Source organism: Bipolaris sorokiniana (assembly GCF_000338995.1).
Source record: "Bipolaris sorokiniana ND90Pr unplaced genomic scaffold COCSAscaffold_7, whole genome shotgun sequence".
NCBI lineage: Eukaryota > Fungi > Ascomycota > Dothideomycetes > Pleosporales > Pleosporaceae > Bipolaris > Bipolaris sorokiniana.
Window position 1 is genome coordinate 1,269,144 of NW_006911901.1, and position 19,181 is coordinate 1,288,324.

The window sequence follows — 19,181 nt, forward strand, 5'->3', positions numbered from 1 at the left end:
CCCACGTTAGTATAGGAGTTTTGCATATATATCTATCACAATTCATTCGCTCTCTTCACCGCACTCGTCTTTTAGACTTGCGGAAGGAAAATAGTCAGTCTCATTACTACACTATCAAATCAACACTCTCCCCTCATGACTTGTGCTTTATAGAATACACAGATATTTCACATTGAGAACACGAAAAAGAGCTAGGCTTAGTCTCAATTGCGAACAAAAGCTATCTTTCATCCATCATTTCGCACAAAGCTGTAACCACCCTTTTCGCCGAAAAAAAGTAAGCAAAGAATTTTTACCACGAAATACATCAGAAAGTATGCGAGATATGCTCGCTTACCACGTCAAAACTACCATCCATCTCTCATATCTCCCATCTAATCACCGTTTTCCTCCTACATTCTAGTACCTCCTTCCCCACTCTACTCGAACCTCCATACACTATCCCATCCATCCCATCCGCCCCTTCTTCTTTACACATAGCAACACCCCACCCCTTTAACCTAATTTTTCCATCCCTGACACTCATTCCACCACTCTCCACTCAATCTATGCACCCAGCCATCTTTCATAGAACACATCACTTACGGATGGAATATCTATAGCCGAACTCCGGTATATAAATTCTAGTAGTGCACACTCGCAATTGCTTTGAGAATAACTAAATGGGAAGGGATATTAGTGGTAATATTGATTCCACATTAACACTATGGGATAGATTTTAAATGGCCAGATGGAATCGCTTGATTCAATCTGGGTTAAAGACAAAGCACCGGGAAACTTTTTCCAAAGCAACCCTATTGCGCACAGAGTAGTTGGAGAAAAGTAACACGACGAACGACGCCGGTTTAATGGTACTAAGTAGTAGTAAAATGCAGTTTAGCTATTGGGATGCGTAGCAAGTATCTTTGTCCAGATCTGAATGCTTCTTTTTGGCGATCATTCATCACTTGGGCCGGTGCTATCAAGAAAACTCTAATCCGGGTATTTTAATATACAGAGAGACTCCAAGTCGTACAGTATGAAATGTAAGAAGAATAAGCAGTGGATTCGTCATCACAGCTGTCAAATCATAAAAGCACAGTTCAATGATCATTCACAAGTCAAGTGTCATCGTGATGCGTGTATTTCTCATTCGTTTTGAACAGTCCACGGGTATACCAATGACATCTCGATGCTTTCTAACTAGCCTCGAGTCTCAAGTCTCGCTACATGCTAGTATACTCAACTCGGACACTAAGTCTCGTATCGTCATGACATTGCATACGGCAGTGACATGTGTGGCGTTTAGAAATCCTGCTCTCCGCTTCCGGCAATAATCACGTTGTTGACCTGTGCCGTGTGTTAGCCCGTGTGTTGTGCATCATTGCCAACGAAAATGATGCAAAAAAACAAGTTACAAGTAGCCGTGGATAGCGACAAGAAAACCACAGGTGACACGAATGGATGCCGCGTTTGTCGCATGTAACGGCAAAAGACAAGCACGTATGCAGGCATTCGTGCGGCCGCGACCGTACCTTCCCCGCTTCCCCGGCATCGTGATTGAGCCAAGGCTGTAGTGCAAGGGATACCGGGGGATGGCGACGTCGCGCAGACAACAGACAACAAAGAAAGTTTGACGGGAAGAGGAAAAAAGAAGGTATGACGGGTAAGGGAGCGACCCAGGGCATGTTACGAAACACCAAAGGTTACAATACGTACCTTGAGTACCATACGGCACAATTGTGTAGCGAGCAGCAGCTGTTGTCGCTTCGAGATCAGAGGATCAATGACAAAATGCTCCTTCATATCTGCAGAAAACGCCACGTTAGCCAAACATTCCATATCAGACTGCCAACAATGCCCGTGGTACTGTGAATGGAAGCGACAGCACAGTACGGGCGGCTCAGATGACTCTCATCTCCCCCACTCAGGGTTGTACCATGCCAGCGCAGCACTGGATGCGTGGGGTAATTCCATCCCACCCCACGGTGGCGTCAATTGAGTTGATGCACCGCGGAACACACTCCCCCAAACTGCTGGGGTCATGCAGGTCGATCGAACGGCGGTGAGAACCAAAGCAACCAAGTGCCGCTGAAACGAGAGGGATGCATTGTTCATGACAACCACTAGAGAAGGGGCGCACTTACCATTGGAACCAGTCTGCATGCAGTCAACACCTAACCGGTAGTTCTTCTCCTTGGCCTGTCGGGACTTGATGTTGGCGAGGGTTTCGATTGGGCTCAGACCAGAGTTCTCAGCCAACGCCATGGGTACCGAGTCTAGAGCGTCAGCAAAAGCACGCATCGCGTATTGCTCCAGACCGGGACTCTGCAAGATATTAGCTGCTATTTATTGCCGATGCCGCGTGGGTGTTGCTTACCTTGACTGCCGCATCTTCGACGGCAAGCGAACATGCTATTTCAGCCGCACCTCCACCGTACACAATGCGGTTATCTCGCACCAGATTGCGAACGACGCAAAGAGCATCGTGCAGTGATCGCTTAGCCTCGTCGATGAGCATCTTGTTGCTTCCACGGACAAAGACTGTGACGGCTCTTGTGTTTGCACATTCCTCGATGACCAGCATCTTGTCTCTTGTAGTTCCGAATGTCAGCTCACGGACAATGCCTGCCTTTCCAAGCTTCTCCGCGCTGAGGTCCTCGAATCTTGGTACAATGCGGCCGTTGGTCGCAATGGCAATCAACTCAATCTCAGGACCTCCTACCCACCGTACAGCGGGCAGCTGGTTTGTGAGAAGAAGGTGGTTGGCCTCGTCGTCGAAACCCCATTGACATATTACTACGTTGGCGCCGGTATTCTTGATCTGCTCAATCATCTCGGTGAACTTGTTCGATTCGTAGTTTTGCAGCTTCTTGAACTCATCTACGCTGGTAATGTCGAGCTTGTGCTTGGTCTTGGGCTTCGGGGGCTCGAATGCGCATGTCAAGATGGCGAGTTTGGCGTCCTTGACCTCGGAAGGCATCTGGGGGTGAGAGAAGTCCTTGTCTATTATGACACCCTTGACAAGGAGTGTATCTTCCAGTGATCCACCGACTTTGCCATCGACCTTGATGAGCTCAAAGTCAACATCTTTTCGTTCCAAATCTGCTACCGATAGCACAGCGTCTACGGCAATGTTGGCGAACTGGTCGTGCGCTTTTGAGACAATCTTGCTGCCCAAACTGGTCTTTGCAACCCTGAACAGCTCTTCTGTGTTTTCCCGCGAGAAGTTGATCTCGTCGCTGACTTCGTCCAGCTTGGCCACGGCGACCTCACAAGCCTGGTCGTATCCGTCTGCTATCCGAATTGGGTGGATGCCCTTGTCAATCAAATCGGCGGCTTGTTCGAGGAGAGCTCCGGCCAATACTACGACACCCGTCGTTCCGTCACCAATCTCGTCGTCCTGGGACTTTGACAGCTCGACTAGCAGCTTCGCGACGTGGTTGGAGATTTCCATCTGGGAGAGAATCGTGGCGCCATCGTTGGTGACGGTAATGTCTCCGTCGGGGGAGATGAGAATCTTGTCCAGTCCTCGCGGTCCCTGCAATCTATAAGCTGGTGTTCGACCTAGCTCAGTTCCAACGGCTGTAGCATACCAGAGAGCTCTTAACAATGTTGGCGACCGTCTTTGCGGCTAGAATGTGGGACTTGACAGCTTCGTTTCCATACTGTCTCTGCTTCTTGCCTTGGCTGCCCCATTGTCAGTTCCAAACAATTTGTAGGAGCCCCCAAAGTGTATAGCCCATGGCCTACGTACTCTCGGACAATGATAAACGGCCTGCCCGCCTCATCTTTCATCACCTGCGCTGTAATCCATGGTATTAGTTCCTTGGTCTGTGGGATTGGAGGATCGAGAAATCGGCAGTGAATGGACAGGCATACCGTTGGAAAGATCGACCTCTGTAATCACCTATATTAGCATACATTCATTGGTAAAGTTTGTTGAATGAGTGGAGATTTTGGAGCCTGCAGAACTTACGCATGGCTATGGTGAAAGAACTGTCGGCTTAAGAAGCCCTTCTACGAGTTTATGAAAGAATTAAATGTGTATCGGTATACACAACAAAAGACTCCCTGGGGTGTTTAGCAGTGAGGGGTGGTGGGGTCCGTCCAAACAGCTCGCATGTCTGTCTTGAAATTTCCCCGGCGAGGGCTTGGCACGGGCGCGCACGGCCTCCCGTCGCGAACATACGCGCCTCTGGTCCTGGTAGCCGTGTTCAACTCTTTGCGCATTGTCTGGCTATCTGCTGCCACAACGCCTACCCGCAATTGCCTGTGTAAGCTCGCTCTCTCCCAAGCTGCTCCGGTCCTTGCGAAGCTATTTGCACCTCTGCATGGCCACTCGCCATTTATAGCGACCCTAGTTCACCATGCCGCGTGAGTTGCGCCCGCCCGGCTGCTCTTCTACAATCCTCCTACGCGTGCAGTTCAGTAGCTTATTCATGTTCAGCTGCGCTCAGCGATAATGAGTCTTCGAGTGTCGAAGATGTACCCCCAAAGGCAAAGGGAAAGCAACCACTAGCCAAACAAGACCCGATCGATGACGATGACGACAACCACGACCAAGATAGTGATATTGGAGAGGACGAGTACGCGCACGCCAATGTGCCATCACACTAATTTGCGCTGACAGTGCGGCAGATATGTGGTCGAGGCAATCTACGGTCATCGATTCCACAAAGTGCGTAATAGGGCCCATTCTAGATGCGCAGCGTTGACAGTGACAGGGTGTACTGCAATTTGACGTTAAATGGGAGGGATACGATGACCCCAAAGACCGGACATGGGAGGCCGAAGACAACATGTGTGCCGTATCCGCATACTATGGCTGCATCAAAGCTGACAATTGCAGGGAGGGAGCTGTTGACGTCTTGAACGAGTACTTCTCCAGCATCGGCGGTCGTCCAGAGCCAAAGGGTCAGAAACGCAAGGGACGGCCGTCTGTCTCGGGCGCCAAAGCCGGATCAGAAACTCCCACAACAAGCTCTAAGCGCGCGAAACCAGAAAAGGCGCTCAAGCTGGAGAAAGCATGGAGCCCACCACCAGGTTCTTGGGAGCACGATGTCAGCTATGTCGATACAGTCGAGGAAATGCGCGATCCCAAGACGGGCGACCTAGCCAAGTTCGTATACCTTGTGTGGAACAACCAACAAAAGACACAGCATCCCCTCAAGCACGTTTACCAAAAGTGTCCTCAAAAGGTTTTTTTTCTGCAATCACTTGTTGTGACTTGTAACTGACACCCCGCAGATGCTGCAGTACTACGAGAGCCACCTCGTCTTCACACATACAAGTGACGAACCTCCAAATGGTGACAATGATACCACATATGCCATGGAGACAGGCTACTAACTCGCTTCAAGACAAATAGAATACGCAACCCAGTAGCGTGCTCCCCTGAGCCGCCACGCTTCGCCGTCCCATCATTCTGCCCCGAAGATGCGTCTCGACCACATGCTTCCAAAACCCAATTTCCCAACTGTGGCCGTTGCCCAACCTGAAGAAGAGATTAAGTCTCCCACCGTATCTCCCATCACCCCCGTGGAAAGAGTCGATTCTCCTGGTCTACCTTTTGACGACTATTTCCCCCCACTGAACCGCACAAGGAAGATTTTTAGGAAATGTAACTTGGCTTTCATGTGGGAAATGTTGGGATGGTGCGAGATGTATAGAGTAAGTCGTCACAGGGCATTTTCTTTGCATCAAGGCAGACAAGAGAAAGCTTCTCTTGTGTGTATGTGAATCTGGGAACGGCGCATTCTGGATATCTCACTTTTGATGGATCCAGGATCTTTTTTTCTTCCTGTACTTTTAGTTCCATCAATACCGATAATGGTATTTCCAAAATGCGGTCTATGCATATTTTATGCAATCTCTAGTCTCACCCTGCACTAAGAGCTTTTGGGGTTAACAGGCGAAATGGTTCGACCTAAGTCGACTTTTACAGAGACCGAATCCACCATCATGGCTGATTACATGGACATGTAAAGAAAGCATATCAAATCTCATCATTCCCATTTTCACTCATACGATGTTCTGTTAACATATCAAAAATATTCATTTCATCTCAACTCTCTCATCATCACATCCATACAAAATCGTTACGTTACGGGTATATCCCCTCTGAGGCCCTTCCACCTTCAACTTCTTTCCCTTCCTCAATCTCATTATCCCCCTTCCCATTTAGGTCCAAAGGCAAAAAAAAACTCCAGTCGCATAATAGCGTACCCAATACAACAACGCCTAATCCCATGCTAGAATGCAAAATGTATACAAAACATCATCCCCTCTTCACATCCCTTCATCCATCGTATAAACCATCTTTCGTTGTAAAAAAATTTTGCTCGTGAAAACCGTAATGGCACCGCAATCGCGCGGAAAGCGCTGTCGTGAAAAAGTCTCCCGTGAAAGGAGAGAAGTAAAAAGTCGGAAACCCTCTTGCAAACCCTCTGCGAGGAGGTTGAAAGGCCCTGATGGGTGAAGGGTTTATACATTCTCAGTCATATCCGAAACCGACGAGGCGGTGCCACCGACCGCCATGCGCGTCTGCAGATAGTAGATGCCGTATGCGATAGCGGCGATGAGAATGAAGAGGATGAGGATGATGAGGAAGATGACAATGTTGCGCTGCATTTTGGCGTCGGGTTATGTATCTTTTCGATCTCGTTGTTTGATGTTTTGGGTAGTTGAATGGAGCGGTGTAACGTAGGATACTATTGCATATTAGCCAAACGCGCTCAGGAAAGATACAAGTAGTATCAAAAGTAAAAAGATATGCGCACTGCTTGTTTCTTTTATCGCGCGCGATAATGCAATTCCTTAGTTGCTGTAAAGAAGGATTGTCTTCCTCTTCGTCGTGATATGCAAAGCGGGGTCCCAAGCGACAGTCGTAGTCTAATGTATATCCAAGGGTAGTAAGTAGTTCAACCTTGAGATGATGAATCACCACCTGCAGCAAACGAAAGCGTATAGAGCGGGATGAGACAAGTTGAGAATAAGAATGTCAGGATACAAAATGTATTTTTTATTCAAGAAGTACCGCAGAAATGCGGTCTGGCAGCTAGTTTTGTACAAGACGTGGCTGGGCCGGGGGGTGCGTGCGTGCATACCCCGAGGGTGGTTGGGTGGTCGGCGCGGCCATGGCTCGCAGAGGGGCTGGGAAACAACTTGCGTGGCTGGCGTTTGCCCACCGCCCCCTCTCGGGAAGTGGGAATTCAGCGAGGCTGGATTCGAAACTTGATGGGATTAAAAAGGGGAATGGTGGGAGATTTGGGGGCGGTGGGTGACGTGCTGGAAGCAAGACGTGGCACTCAATCTTTCTCTAAGGCGGTAGTCAGGAACGGGGCGGGTGCGTGGATGCAGGATGCGGGAGTGATGCGCAGTCACGTGCATTGTGCTTGGCGCGTTGGATGCAAGGTACATGTTTCTTTGAGTATTAACATGAGACACATTGACGTAGCGGCTATTAGCCTTCGTGGTCCACAGGATTCCAATGCATCCACGAGCAATTCTTGTTAATGAGAATATCATTTCATACCAACATTCTCATCACTATGCTCAAAATCTAATAAATTGCAACAAGAGGGTATACATACAACCACTTGCACCATCACATCCCTACTCTGTCCGCCTCTCCACCATATCACATAAAGATAGTAGCCATCTTCACATCCTCAACCCCCAAATCTCCCAAATAAACACCACAAACTCCGTCATTTTCACAACCATAGTCTCCATCTGAACCACGATTGAAAAGAAACTCCAAAATAGAAAACCCCCAAGCTTACTGATAAAACCTCCACTCTACCTTCTTGCACTCCCATTCCCTTTTAACACTCTCTATCCTATCCGTCATCCATCCGCTCGTCCACTGCCCATCCCCAGTCGACCCACCCAGTCGAATCACCTTGCTAAGATGGCACTCTCCGTCTCCGTGATTGGAGTACCGCCATTGCAGACAATCCTCGATTTGTTCGCACGTCTTCTGGCACACCTCAGGGCTATCTGCGGCATTAGGGTGTTTGTCAGCTAACTTGTCCCAGTTAGGTGGTTCCTTCTTATTATCTCCTTTCTTCTTGTCGTCTCGTTTTTGCGGGTGGGTAGTATGGGTGCCGGCGGTTTGGAGGATGTCATCTTTGTGGTCTTTCATTAGGTGTTCTGGGTCTTCTTCTTTTTCTTTTTCTGGATGCTCTGGTTTCACGATGCCGGGTAGATCGGGTTCACGATCGGGTTCACGTTCGGATTCCTTCAGTGCTTCCTGCTTCTTTCTCTCTTCTTCCTCTTGGTTTTGCTTGGCTTTTTGGGCTTCGTCTTTGATTTGTTGCTGTCTCCCTTCCGGCGCAACAATCTTGGCGTCCTGGCTCATGTTATCCCAGCCTTCCTTGCGCGCTTCGACGTGCGGCGCAACGTGATCTTGGTATGCGTCGCGGAACAGATATGGTGTTTTCCAGCCCTTGGCGCTGGTCCATTTCTTTTCGATTTCCCATTGCCGAGTGAGCTGGTCACCGCTGACTCTGTGCCATGAGACGGCTGGTGCGCACCAGTGTCTCTTGGTGTAGTCGAGACTGTAGGGTTGCTCGGCTTGGAGAAGAGGCCAGGACGAGTAGAGTTCGACGTGTGCATCTGCCATGGCTCTTGCCAACATCAAGTCTCCACAGCATTCATTGTCAACGGCCGGCTCCCACTTGCGAGTGTATTGCTCGTCATAAGACTTTGCAAATCTCCGCAGGGCACCTTGAGACAATAGAATTCCTGGTCCGCGCTGGACCGATTGTGTTCCAGAAATATAGGCCGGGGCTCCGCTGTAGTAGGGTATCCGGTAGTCCAGTCTGGCGATCCACTGCAACAAATTAGTCCAGCTCAGAGCTGTTTCTTCCTCGATGAAGACAAGGAACCTGGCGTGGGGGTTCATGTGATAGGCCTGGTACACCATTGGCAACATCTTCCATTTATCCAATTCATCGAGCTTCGCCGCATCGGGCTTGTGTTGGGCGTCCGCGCGCATGATTCGGTATTCGTGGAACTCGTCATGCGAAAACTTGATGTCGTGGCTGACAGCCTTGAGCGCATCGTGTACTTTGTGGCCCTCAAACTCGCCCTCGTGGTCGCTGAAGATGGCAAAGGTAGGCACGCAGGAAATGAAGGTACGGAAGTGCGCGTTCAACTTTTCAATACTAGCCTTGGATGTCTTCAGCACCACCATGACATCTTGTGCCATTGCAAGGTTCTGGCAGTATCCTTCTACGGCTTGTGTTGAGGGAGGGGCGACGACAGCCGGAGTAGGTTCGTTGTCCGAGTTGTCTGCAGCGGCGCTCTTGTGGGCGGCAATTGTATGGGTGAGGAGCGTAGAGGGTGTAGTAATGCCGTTGTTTGCGTCCTCCCATCGCCCACCATCCTCTTCAAATTCGGCCACGCCCGTCGTGCTAGGGGAAGGGGCAGCTGCATGACCCTTTTCGCTCGGCTTGTTGTGAGCATTCGCGGGTGTCTCGACAGCGGGAGGCGGAATTATCGGGTCGGTATGTACATTCTTGTGATCATAGTGATCTATAACAGGCACTTCTGGTTGAGCGTTTTGAGCAGGAAGCCCGAATGACCAGAAGAAAGTTATGAGCGAGAAGGCGATTACAACGATGGCGAGCCGGGAGGGGGTGACGGTCGGCATGGTGAGGACAGAGGCTCAATGGCCAGGCTTGGAGTGGATAGTTTTACAGAGAAACAATTTCAATACATCCGATTACTATTGTCGCCTCAGGATACACACAGGTGCATTCTGGCGGTTGTGGTCGCAGAAGTCGCATGCCCCTCTGAGCAATGGGTGCTGGGACGGGTGCGTGAGGCGGTGCCTAGCAGGCCGCTCGCCCCCTTGGCTGTGGCGCTCGGTCGTGATGGTGCGCCTACACCGTATCCGCTCAAAAAGGCCCGGCTTTCGTATGCTGTCAGGAAACACTCGGCCCCAGTGGCTTCGCCTTGCTGGTATCGAGCGTGCCTATGAAAAAAAAGCAAATCCCACTCGTGCACCGCGCGGATTCCAGGGGCAAAGCATGCGTGCTAGCTACGGTTGGGCTTCGATACATCATTTCTCTCTGCTAACAACTATGTACAGCCATCTCACCCCCTTCACCATGGTCAGCAGTCGCCTGCTGGGACAATCATCACTGTCAATGTCGGCCTCTGCTTGTCAATAAACTTTAGTCACATCACTATGTGATTACCTGTCCCCTACTCGTCATCCCACACAAACTCGCCTGCCATCCACAACCTCATCACCCAACACGCAACCAGCAGATCGCTCTTCCTCTGGTCCCTTCGGACTGCATCCGTCATCTCCAGCGCCCTACTTTCCCTCTCTGACCCTACCCCATTCCACCTAGTAGCCAGCCCATCCCAACCCCAACTCCCCACCCTCCTACTCTCTTCCCGCCCAACAACTACGCCCTCCGCATCCTCCCATACGCCCTTTTTGATGCAGAACAAAAGATGCTTCTCCGGCTCGCAACTGCCCCTGTAGTCACACCGAGAATGCCGCGCCCGGCACCTGGTGACGTGCCAGATGCGCGTCCACTGCCCGCCCCACAGCGTCTTTCCACTCGTAAGCTGGATGCTACCCCTCAACGCATTTTCGGCCCGTCCCTTCATGTCGAAGTCAGAAATCGTGTACAACGTCCCCTCTTCATCGTAGCGTATGCGCCGATCTTGCGCTGCGTAGATTGCAGGCACGGAACAGGGCCTCGTTTCGTGCGGTTGTATGCGGCGGATGTTGAGGAGGGTTGATGGGCCGCTGCTTCGGTCTAGGGTTTTTTGTAGTTGGTATTGTGGTAGGTTTTGTGATTGTGTCTCGTATATAAAGGGGGCTTGGAGCCTTAGTGTTTTTGATTGATCGTCCAGAGGTAGTAGGTCTGGGAGTATGCTTTTCAGCCTTTCTGATGTGGTTGCAGTAGATCGTGAGATGCGTTCAGAAGCTGGAAAGGTCTTTGATTTGATCATTTGACGACGGGTTGGTGCTATTACTCGTGGTACAGGGGTTTCCGGAGTGTAGGGAGAAGGGCTGCTATTCGGGCGTGTGGAATTCGACCATGTGCTGGTAGGCGATAAAGCTTCGTCTGAGTATGTCTCTTCGCTCGTCGCACTCGCTCTTCGCAGAGCATCGAAAGGGTCCTTCTCTTCGGCGTAGACATTGCTCTTGGGTGTGGTGGGGTATGGCGAAAGCGCAATGCTTTCACCACGCGGTGCAGAGTAGTTTGGCAGCCTGAACATCTTACAACTTTTCGATATAGTACAAAGAAGGTGCTATCGAATACAACGCAAGGAACCCACCCATCTATAAACCCATCTCCTTTGCGTGGTCGTCCCGCACCCCCGGATGTATCAGCCACCACGTCCCCTTCTAAGCCACCTACTTTGAGCCATTTACCCTCGCCGCGAGGACCGCATCGTGGCCCAGTCAGAACCTTGAACCAAACAAGCCCCAGGGTCTCGTAAAGAGTATTCGAGGCGATTGGACGAGTTGTCGCGGATCTTGCGGATTCAGGCCATCAGTAAGCGCATGAATAAGCGCTCGACATGACCAGATGTACGCGAGGTTATCGGCCAAGATACACCAACACCTCATCACATACACTAGAGTGTCTGGGATATTTTTATTGGATTGGATGCGAGAGTTCAACGGTGTGCGCGGGTGTTCTACGCGAAATGGTAGCTTTGCGAGAATGGCCCACTTGGTGGCTATCATGTCGTTTAGAGCACCGTTAACTGCATTGGTAGAAGTTGACGGTCTTTGGAAGCTGACGAGTCGTCTCTTTATTCCCGTGGATATAAGTTCATGTCGTATGAGGCTCTGCTGCTGTGGGCTCATTTTTCGCTTGATGACTGAGCCGCTACTAGGTGGGAAGAAAGAATTGTACGGGACCCAAAAATGAGAGGACCGTCAAGTCCGAGAGAAGGGTTTCCAAAAATCAACTACCTAAACAGATAAGTCCCTAAAGCTCAAAGATAAAGAATTTGAATCAAGTCTGATTCTTTAACTCATCCAAGTGCTTCAATTCACAGCCCGCAAACACACAAACCATCTTCAAGCCCCTCTTCTCACCCTCCTATTCCCGCATCAAACAATCGGCGCAAAGAAGTTAAACCTCCCAAACGGATCGTACTCCCTCTTCAACTTCCTCAACTTCTCCAACCTCCACGCCTCAGGCCCATACAACTCCTCGACCGTCTCATCACCCCTCGCATAATTAACATACGCCCTTCTCGCCTCCCCCGTCCCCTCAGCCATCACATCCCGAATCCTCCCCGCAACCTCCCACGCCTCAGCATCCAAACTCTCATTCCGCTCATACGTCATAAACGGCGAAAGTAGCAACTGGCCCTCGCGGTCGGGGTACGCGGTGCTATCGCTCGGTATAGCGCCCACGCGGTTCGTAGCGTAGCCTTCGAGGAGCACAACGGTTTGGTTGAGCGAGGGTGGGAGAGAGGCCATTATGGTGAGGACTTGACGGAGGGAAGCTGGGTCGTAGGTGGTTGCTGAGACGGGGACGACGGAGCGGGTAAGACCTTTTTCGCAGGATGCACCGGTGCGGTCGGCGCCTGTGAAGCGACTTACGCCTGCGAGATCGGCTTGGCCGGATGTGCTGGTGGCCGGGGATAGGGCGTATAAGGGTTCAGTGTATTGAGTTGGGATGCTAGTACCTTGGTAGATTACGAAGACGACGACCACGGGCTGGGAGAATTAGGATTTGTGGACCTAATAGGGAAGGGAGGGTGTGTTTACGTTGGTTGTGTCAATTTTCGGGTCGAAGTAGAACATTATGTAGTGTTCTAGTTCGACTGATCTGTTGGGACTTCCCAACCAGGTGTTCACGATATTCACGACACTTTCCATTTTATCGTGGGTGAAGGATAATACATCGACGGTCCAGTTATCGAGACTTGGTTCCCGGTCGTAAATTTTGATCTCAGCTTGAGTTACAATGCCAAAGTTGTGGCCAGCGCCGCGGATAGCCCAGAACAAATCGGGATTGCTGTCTTCGCCTACAGTGATGGCGGTGCCATTGGCGAGCACCATGTGTGCAGAGACGAGCTGGTCGGCTGCGAGACCATACCGGCCTTGGTTCCAGCCGTGCCCGCCACCGAGAATAGGAGAGATGTAACCAACACAAGCGCACGCCGTGGTCATGGTTTGCTTCCCATGAGCCCACAAGTAGTCAAGGACCTCGCTGTTGAGAATACCACCTCCGACGAGAGCAGTGTCACCCCTTTCCGTAATCGATATATCCTTCATACCACGCATCAAGATGCCGACGGCATGCTCGACATTGTTGAGATACACCGTAATCGCATGACCCCCTGAGATAGCATGGAAGGACTTGTTGTTTGCATTGGCGTACAGTATCTAGTCGAAAGTAAGCCCCAAGCTACAATGTCAAAAACAAAAAGTCATCTAACCGTCTCTTGCACATCTGCCTCGGTTGCAACTTTGACAATTATGTCGTATTGTGGGGTCTGCCCAGCGCCCCATCGTAACGTTGCATTAGCATATCCTTGTGACCCCGGATAATAGATTTGGGCTGTGGGGCTCAGTGAGGCCACAGATTCTTCTAGTGAGTGAGCCGATGACGGAGGTGTTGCTGAAACGAAGCTGACTGTAAAGGCAGTCCATGCCCACAAAAATCTGCACCACATGTCTACTCGCGCAGAAGGTTAAGCCATAGATACTTTGGATATATAATTCCGCCTCTTAAGAAAATTCCTTTGTTTTTTCTACTTGTTTAATAGTGGGCGCTGTTGTCTGTTCTTATGTCGCCGTTCGTATCCCGTTTCCAGAGTATGAGATGAAAAAGAAACCACAAGTTATATCTCCATCATTTTGGTACTCCTAATGCACGAATAGCAAGCTGAAAGAAAAAAGCATTTCCCTCATAGCATTAAGAGCGAAGTTGAACCGAATAACCGTTTCCTCTATGCTTATCATAAATGCCTGGTGCACCGGATCGCTGCGGTGTTATAGCGCTAACACATTACTACAGCGATCAAACTGATTGCCGTTCGCCAGTGAAAGGCTAATGTTGGACTAAGAACATTCGATAGTGGGAGACTTTCCAAAATCATTGATGAGAGGGATGATCTCGAGTGAAGATCTGGAGTGAACGCCACTAGAACGATTGTTTGGTTCGATGTCAAGGATAAGCGAGAAGTAGCAGCATCTAGTGCACACCCGGGCCGTATACAGTAAGTTAGAAAGCCACTGGCGAGCTGCGGTTCCGTCGTTTTGATGTGGGGATCGCCTTGTTCTGACGAACTCTTATTTACGGCCCGATTGCTTGCGCTACTTACTTGGAATGGGTAGAAGATCATCCTCGCAGCCGGGGAACAAGAAAGACGCGGTTCTCTATTCCATTCGTTGTTTTTTTATCAAGACACGGTAGTGGTGCTGGCTAGTAGGATGGCAAAGCTGAGGTAAACCGTCCTAGGCAGATGTGAACCTCGTGATAACAAAGTTTATCTATGTTTTTCTTCGGTCTGCCTCACTTTTGAGTCAAGCCCCCCGATATCTCGGAGCCCGTGCTGTTCGGAGCCACGCTATTGTCAGAGAGGCTTTATAAAAACCTTGAAAAACTCAGCTGATATTTAGGCTTACAGATTCATGATGTGATTCTAAGTAATATTCACTGCCGTCATCAGTCGACCTGTATTGTGATATACGCACATGGAGGTGTCTGAGATTGTAAACGTTATGCCCACGAGAACGACACCATCCTTGTTGTGACAGGTTCGGAATATTTGCCAAAAGCCATGACATTCGTACCATGCATCGCCGATCCGGCTCGCTTCTTAACTCTCCGCCCTGAGTGTCCATGCTCAGGGTCGGAGTTTTTGGTAGCGAGTCTTATCCCAGCTCCTGCTCTATCATCAAAATGATTGTAGTTGCTGTATACGATAATCTTCTGGCATTGTATGCTCAAAATGAACCTGGATGTGGATCGCGCAGGGACATTGTCACCGACCTCCCCCACGGGCTTAGCATTACGTATACGTAGATTTGACCATGTACTTATTTAAGCGACGAACGGTTTGCTACAGACCCTAGTTTTACGTGTCGCGCATTTAATACGAGATACCGATGTAACACAACGGGCTCGTTCGTACCTGCTTCCGGCTTTCCTGCCTCGCAAATTTCTTGGTATTTTCTTGTATACAGGGAATCTTCAGAATAAATCATTTCGCATTGCTACGCTGTCCCTCGCTCCCGGGCATAAGACGGACAGACAAGCCGGATTAGAATACCCGGACGCCCAAATCCACGCAAAACCGGTGGACGATGTCGACACTCCGCCACGTAATCCATTTATTGAGACACTGAACTTTTCTCAACCCGCGTCATCGAGTTGAGGCCATTGACCGGGGTGAGGCGTCCAAACTGACTCGTCCAATGCAGGTACGTACCACTACCGGTTTTGCCTTTCGGACCGATAAGACAGAAAATGTTTAAGCGCTCTACGCCTACGGAAACAATAATGGCGAAGGTATGCATACTAGGCCTCTCCTGGAAAACAAAATGTGCCTTGGAAGTCGAATATTCAGTTGCCGAGCTGAAGAAACTGGCGTTCTTGCAGGAGCAAGTGAGCCGCGAGGTGCGAGGCATGTGCAAGCATGCATGGGTGCATGTGGCCAGTGGAGTCCGGGCGGAGGTAAGAGATAAGATACAGAATATTACATGCATCCGAGGGGTAAATGTCTGCATATTCTATTCTGATGTTCCAAGCATAAGGGCACTAAGAATGGTAAGCAGGGGTTTGTTGGGTATACGTACATATAGACTTGTTGCTTAATGTGACCCCGTGGATTTGGTGGTGGTGATTATATTCGCTCCATACGCCCGTGCCTCGCCGTCATGCGCTACGCATGGGTTGCCATTCTACAGTCTCCATACGTCTTCATTGGCTGCTGTCGCGTCGCATGTGGAACTCGTCCTGTGATCACCAATGCTCCTTTCTCATGCATGATAGCCGTGTCCGCAGCCCGACGGTCCCGTTGCCTGCATGAGTCGGGCTGCCTGCCGCCGCTGTCAAACTCCTGCCAAACCCATCCATCCTCTCGGTGCGTCTGTAGTCTGAGGATGCGGATCAGCTGACGGTAATTACGATCTACTCGAGGACCGTACCGGTAGGTGCTGCAATGTGAAACTTGGGGACACTAGCATTTCCTAGTCTGTCCATTATAAAAATGCGGAGCTCCTCCCGTAATCGGGACCCTTTGTTCCAGACGGTCCGTTTCCCCACTATACTAGTCTAGGAACTAACCGCAGCGAACACACTACAAGCAGTCATTCACACAACGTGCTGCCCCCTTTACCGAGCGAACGAGGCTCTGAAGTCAAGCGTAAACCCACGCAGCACAGGCCGGACCTGCTCTCTTGGTTCCATCGTCTTGGCACTTGACCGCCGTTTTGATCATATCTTTTGCCCTGTTGTTGTATACTTACATCACAAGTTCACATCTCTCTTACATAACCTTTCTACCATTACTTCGAAAACTGCACATCGAAAGAGCTCAAAAAATGTCGAGAATCGCAGTTGTCTGGTCAGGTTTAACCGACGATGACGAGGAAGCGCAAAGCTGGTACGAAAACAGGCATGTGCCTGCTACCATTGCGAAGATTGAATCTTCAGCGCGCACCGCAGAGCAAACCCCCGAGAATCCATTCCAAGAAGTGAATGAGGTCAACGGCAAGCATATGACCATTTACGACTTGCCTGAGGAAGAGTCGATAGAAGATTTCGAGGCGAAGATTGGCCCGACGTTGGGCGACGTTCCAGTCGGCGCACGCTTGAACACTCGGTCGTACAAAGAGTATTTCAAGGTTCACGGCGATGAATGGAGAGACGGTATGTTTGCCTCACAGGCTCGCCCACATAAAGCAATACTATGAAAGCTGACACCCTACAACAGACCCTCGCGATGTTCGAATGTGGGCCATTGTCCTCTGGCAGCCAAAACCAGAAGTTTACGATGAATTCATAGAATGGTTCATAGGCGATTTCATCCCCGGAATGCTCGACAGTCCCGAATTACTGCGCGCGCGCGTGTTTACGCTCGAGCTTGCAAACAATATCCGAGCCCAAAAGTACGAACCAGTGGACAAAGACTCGCTCCTGAAATTTTTGACCATCTGGGAGTTTGAGAGTGAAGAATTCCCATGGGAAATATTGGTTTATCTGGGAAGTTCAGAGAAATGGCGATATTACATGGAAGGCGGGCTGGTGGTATGTTGCATACGTTACGAAAGATTGAAGATGCAGAATTGCTGACGTTCCATTACAGGATTGGGAGATTGCGCAATACATGGTAAAGAACAACTATCCTGGAACGGGGGAAGAAGAAGATTCCGCGATAGCGAGCCCAGGAGTGCCCTGCCCGTAGTCGCTAGAGAATCGTAAAATAAGCATTCTTGCGGAGGCTGATATTGCATAGGAATATAGGGACGGGGACGAGGACGACGAGGACAGATACAGCGAGGACCAAAGCGGGGACGAGAACAGAGACAGCGAAGATCAAAATAGCGAGGACCAGAACAGAGACGAAGACAAGGACCATCGCAACGGCGTACACCAGGTCAGTGATGAGGATAAGGACCAGCGAAATGGCATACACCGTTTTAGCGAGGATGATGACATAGAAAGCGAACGAGGTTATACCGATCGATATGTGATAAGGTGACGAGTTGGGTGAACGGACCAGCTGCCTGGGGTCGGAACTATAATCTTCTTTTTTTTCTTTCCGTATCATTATCTTTTCTGTGTATGTATACTTTGCGAGCTGGATGCATAGCGCGATACGTAACTGTTTAGTTCTTGAATATGTTCCTCCTGCTTGGAATCCGCGAAGGGGCACTGGATATACTTATTGTTTCTGTGGAGCAGTCCTCCGACTTACTAGCATGCGTGTGCATCGATTCAGAGGGAAGGATTGATGGCCTAGTACAAACGCCGTATGTGGACGGGTAAGAGTTTCAATTTTGGAATGGCCTTGTTTCGGAAAGTGTGGGTCTCAGATGAATGAGTTGGGTCATGGCGATATGCTGCAGGCGTATCCTTTATTAACTTTGATGTTGGATCTGAAATGTTTGATTTTGACAATATTGAGTGATTTTGAACTCGTTTAGAAGTTCCTAGATGATGCTTTAGCCCGCTTCGGGATGCATGATGACGGGCATTTGACGCACAGCGATCACCCATGCAGCCACCCTGTGTGTGGCTCCACACTGCTTGTACAGAACCGACGTCGAAAATGAGATTTGCCGACTCTTGCCCCGTCATACCAGGTTGGACAAATGGACTATCGGACCCTTCCGAAAGAACGGACCCCTGTGACAGTTGATATCCATCTCTCCTTTCCTCCGTCGCAATGTTGTTACAAGCTACAATGGAACGAGCATCCATACCAACAGTTTGGAGCACCGACTGCTTTGGTATTATAGACCTTGCAGGTTTCCGACTAGGTCGTTTTCCAGGAACAGGGGGCTCGTTCGACTGTGGGGTCTCTGGCTCATGTAGGGCGGGCTGTTCTTTTAGGCAAAGTCCTTTGCGATCTCTAAGATCCCTCTGTTGGTCTATGCCCCGAGTAGCTAGAACGCGATTTATATCTTCTTATGACACGATGCACCCCACACAGAATATGTCGTAGAATCTGGAGCATTTTCGTTGTCTGACGCGGAGCAGACTCTTCACTCAATGAGATACCGGGAGACTGCGCGAATGTTGTAGAATCTGTCCCACACTGTTGTTTGAAATGCTTTTTAGACATGACCTTGCTTTTCCCTAGCTCATGTTCTACCTGGGGTTTTCGAGTCATTCGCCTCAAACTTAACCCCTGCCACGATTAACTGTTTTCGGTGCACCCATGAAGCTTGCTTTCTCGTAGTCATCAAGATCGGCACGTTCCACTCTCACGTAGTGGCGTATTTTGTGGCCTGCACAGGTTCGTATCTCGTACCCGGCTTTGTAGACGAACAATCGACCTTTCTTCTCACTCGTGTCTGCTCCCTACGCAAAAATATCGTGGGTGTGCGGCATCAGTATTCGCAGGCTCCTTTAGGTTTGGGGATAGAAGAGTCCTGAAAGCACCGCACACGCCGTATCTGGCGAGAGCTTCGAATGCTAAAGACTTGCTGAGTGAACAAGAGCGAGCGATAAAAATGCTGGTAGTAT

General features: G+C 49.9%; 7 protein-coding genes across 7 annotated transcripts; 2 read left to right on the forward strand and 5 right to left on the reverse strand.

Moving 5' to 3' along the window:
• Positions 1–1,088: 1,088 nt before the first annotated feature.
• COCSADRAFT_36973 (uncharacterized protein) lies at positions 1,089–4,084 on the reverse strand. The gene is made up of 8 exons (XM_007701648.1): positions 3,959–4,084; positions 3,862–3,879; positions 3,737–3,785; positions 3,576–3,669; positions 2,360–3,520; positions 2,127–2,307; positions 1,699–1,787; positions 1,089–1,329 (listed from the first exon to the last, which is right to left on the reverse strand). Exons 1-8 carry the CDS (start codon positions 3,960–3,962, stop codon positions 1,285–1,287), a joined length of 1,641 nt encoding a protein of 546 aa, XP_007699838.1. The 5' UTR covers positions 3,963–4,084; the 3' UTR covers positions 1,089–1,284.
• Positions 4,085–4,349: 265 nt separating this feature from the next.
• On the forward strand, positions 4,350–5,331 carry COCSADRAFT_160620 (uncharacterized protein; the record flags this gene model as incomplete). The annotated part of the gene is made up of 6 exons (XM_007702011.1): positions 4,350–4,356; positions 4,430–4,568; positions 4,621–4,660; positions 4,707–4,783; positions 4,832–5,180; positions 5,230–5,331. 6 exons carry the CDS (start codon positions 4,350–4,352, stop codon positions 5,329–5,331), a joined length of 714 nt encoding a protein of 237 aa, XP_007700201.1.
• A 2,077-nt stretch (positions 5,332–7,408) lies between these two features.
• On the reverse strand, positions 7,409–9,795 carry COCSADRAFT_36976 (uncharacterized protein). Its single transcript, XM_007701649.1, has one exon. The coding sequence runs from the start codon at positions 9,638–9,640 to the stop codon at positions 7,763–7,765; it is 1,878 nt and encodes a 625-aa protein (XP_007699839.1). The 5' UTR covers positions 9,641–9,795; the 3' UTR covers positions 7,409–7,762.
• Positions 9,796–10,032: 237 nt separating this feature from the next.
• COCSADRAFT_36977 (uncharacterized protein) lies at positions 10,033–11,482 on the reverse strand. Its single transcript, XM_007701650.1, has one exon. It carries the CDS (start codon positions 11,230–11,232, stop codon positions 10,198–10,200), a length of 1,035 nt encoding a protein of 344 aa, XP_007699840.1. The 5' UTR covers positions 11,233–11,482; the 3' UTR covers positions 10,033–10,197.
• Positions 11,483–12,079: 597 nt separating this feature from the next.
• COCSADRAFT_142881 (uncharacterized protein) lies at positions 12,080–13,710 on the reverse strand (the record flags this gene model as incomplete). Its single annotated transcript, XM_007702012.1, has 3 exons — positions 13,420–13,710; positions 12,746–13,366; positions 12,080–12,694 (listed from the first exon to the last, which is right to left on the reverse strand). The coding sequence occupies exons 1-3, from the start codon at positions 13,654–13,656 to the stop codon at positions 12,080–12,082; spliced, it is 1,473 nt and encodes a 490-aa protein (XP_007700202.1). The 5' UTR covers positions 13,657–13,710.
• Positions 13,711–16,123: 2,413 nt separating this feature from the next.
• On the forward strand, positions 16,124–17,671 carry COCSADRAFT_324867 (uncharacterized protein). The gene is made up of 3 exons (XM_007702013.1): positions 16,124–16,859; positions 16,924–17,237; positions 17,296–17,671. The coding sequence occupies exons 1-3, from the start codon at positions 16,532–16,534 to the stop codon at positions 17,392–17,394; spliced, it is 741 nt and encodes a 246-aa protein (XP_007700203.1). The 5' UTR covers positions 16,124–16,531; the 3' UTR covers positions 17,395–17,671.
• A 277-nt stretch (positions 17,672–17,948) lies between these two features.
• Positions 17,949–18,413, reverse strand: COCSADRAFT_171473 (uncharacterized protein; the record flags this gene model as incomplete). Its single annotated transcript, XM_007702014.1, has 1 exon — positions 17,949–18,413. The coding sequence occupies one exon, from the start codon at positions 18,411–18,413 to the stop codon at positions 17,949–17,951; it is 465 nt and encodes a 154-aa protein (XP_007700204.1).
• Positions 18,414–19,181: the final 768 nt, after the last annotated feature.

Bases quoted from the DNA above. Each gene is read 5' to 3' on its own strand.
- COCSADRAFT_36977 (XM_007701650.1), bottom strand. From the start codon at position 11,232: ATGTTCAGGCTGCCAAACTACTCTGCACCGCGTGGTGAAAGCATTGCG.
- COCSADRAFT_324867 (XM_007702013.1), top strand. From the start codon at position 16,532: ATGTCGAGAATCGCAGTTGTCTGGTCAGGTTTAACCGACGATGACGAG. The intron at 16,860-16,923 runs GTATGTTTGCCT...ACCCTACAACAG, and splicing joins CGGCGATGAATGGAGAGACG to ACCCTCGCGATGTTCGAATG. The intron at 17,238-17,295 runs GTATGTTGCATA...GTTCCATTACAG, and splicing joins ACATGGAAGGCGGGCTGGTG to GATTGGGAGATTGCGCAATA.
- COCSADRAFT_36976 (XM_007701649.1), bottom strand. From the start codon at position 9,640: ATGCCGACCGTCACCCCCTCCCGGCTCGCCATCGTTGTAATCGCCTTC.
- COCSADRAFT_36973 (XM_007701648.1), bottom strand. The intron at 1,788-2,126 runs GTAAGTGCGCCC...CGTTTTCTGCAG, and splicing joins CATGCAGACTGGTTCCAATG to ATATGAAGGAGCATTTTGTC. The intron at 1,330-1,698 runs GTACGTATTGTA...CACACGGCACAG, and splicing joins TGTGCCGTATGGTACTCAAG to GTCAACAACGTGATTATTGC.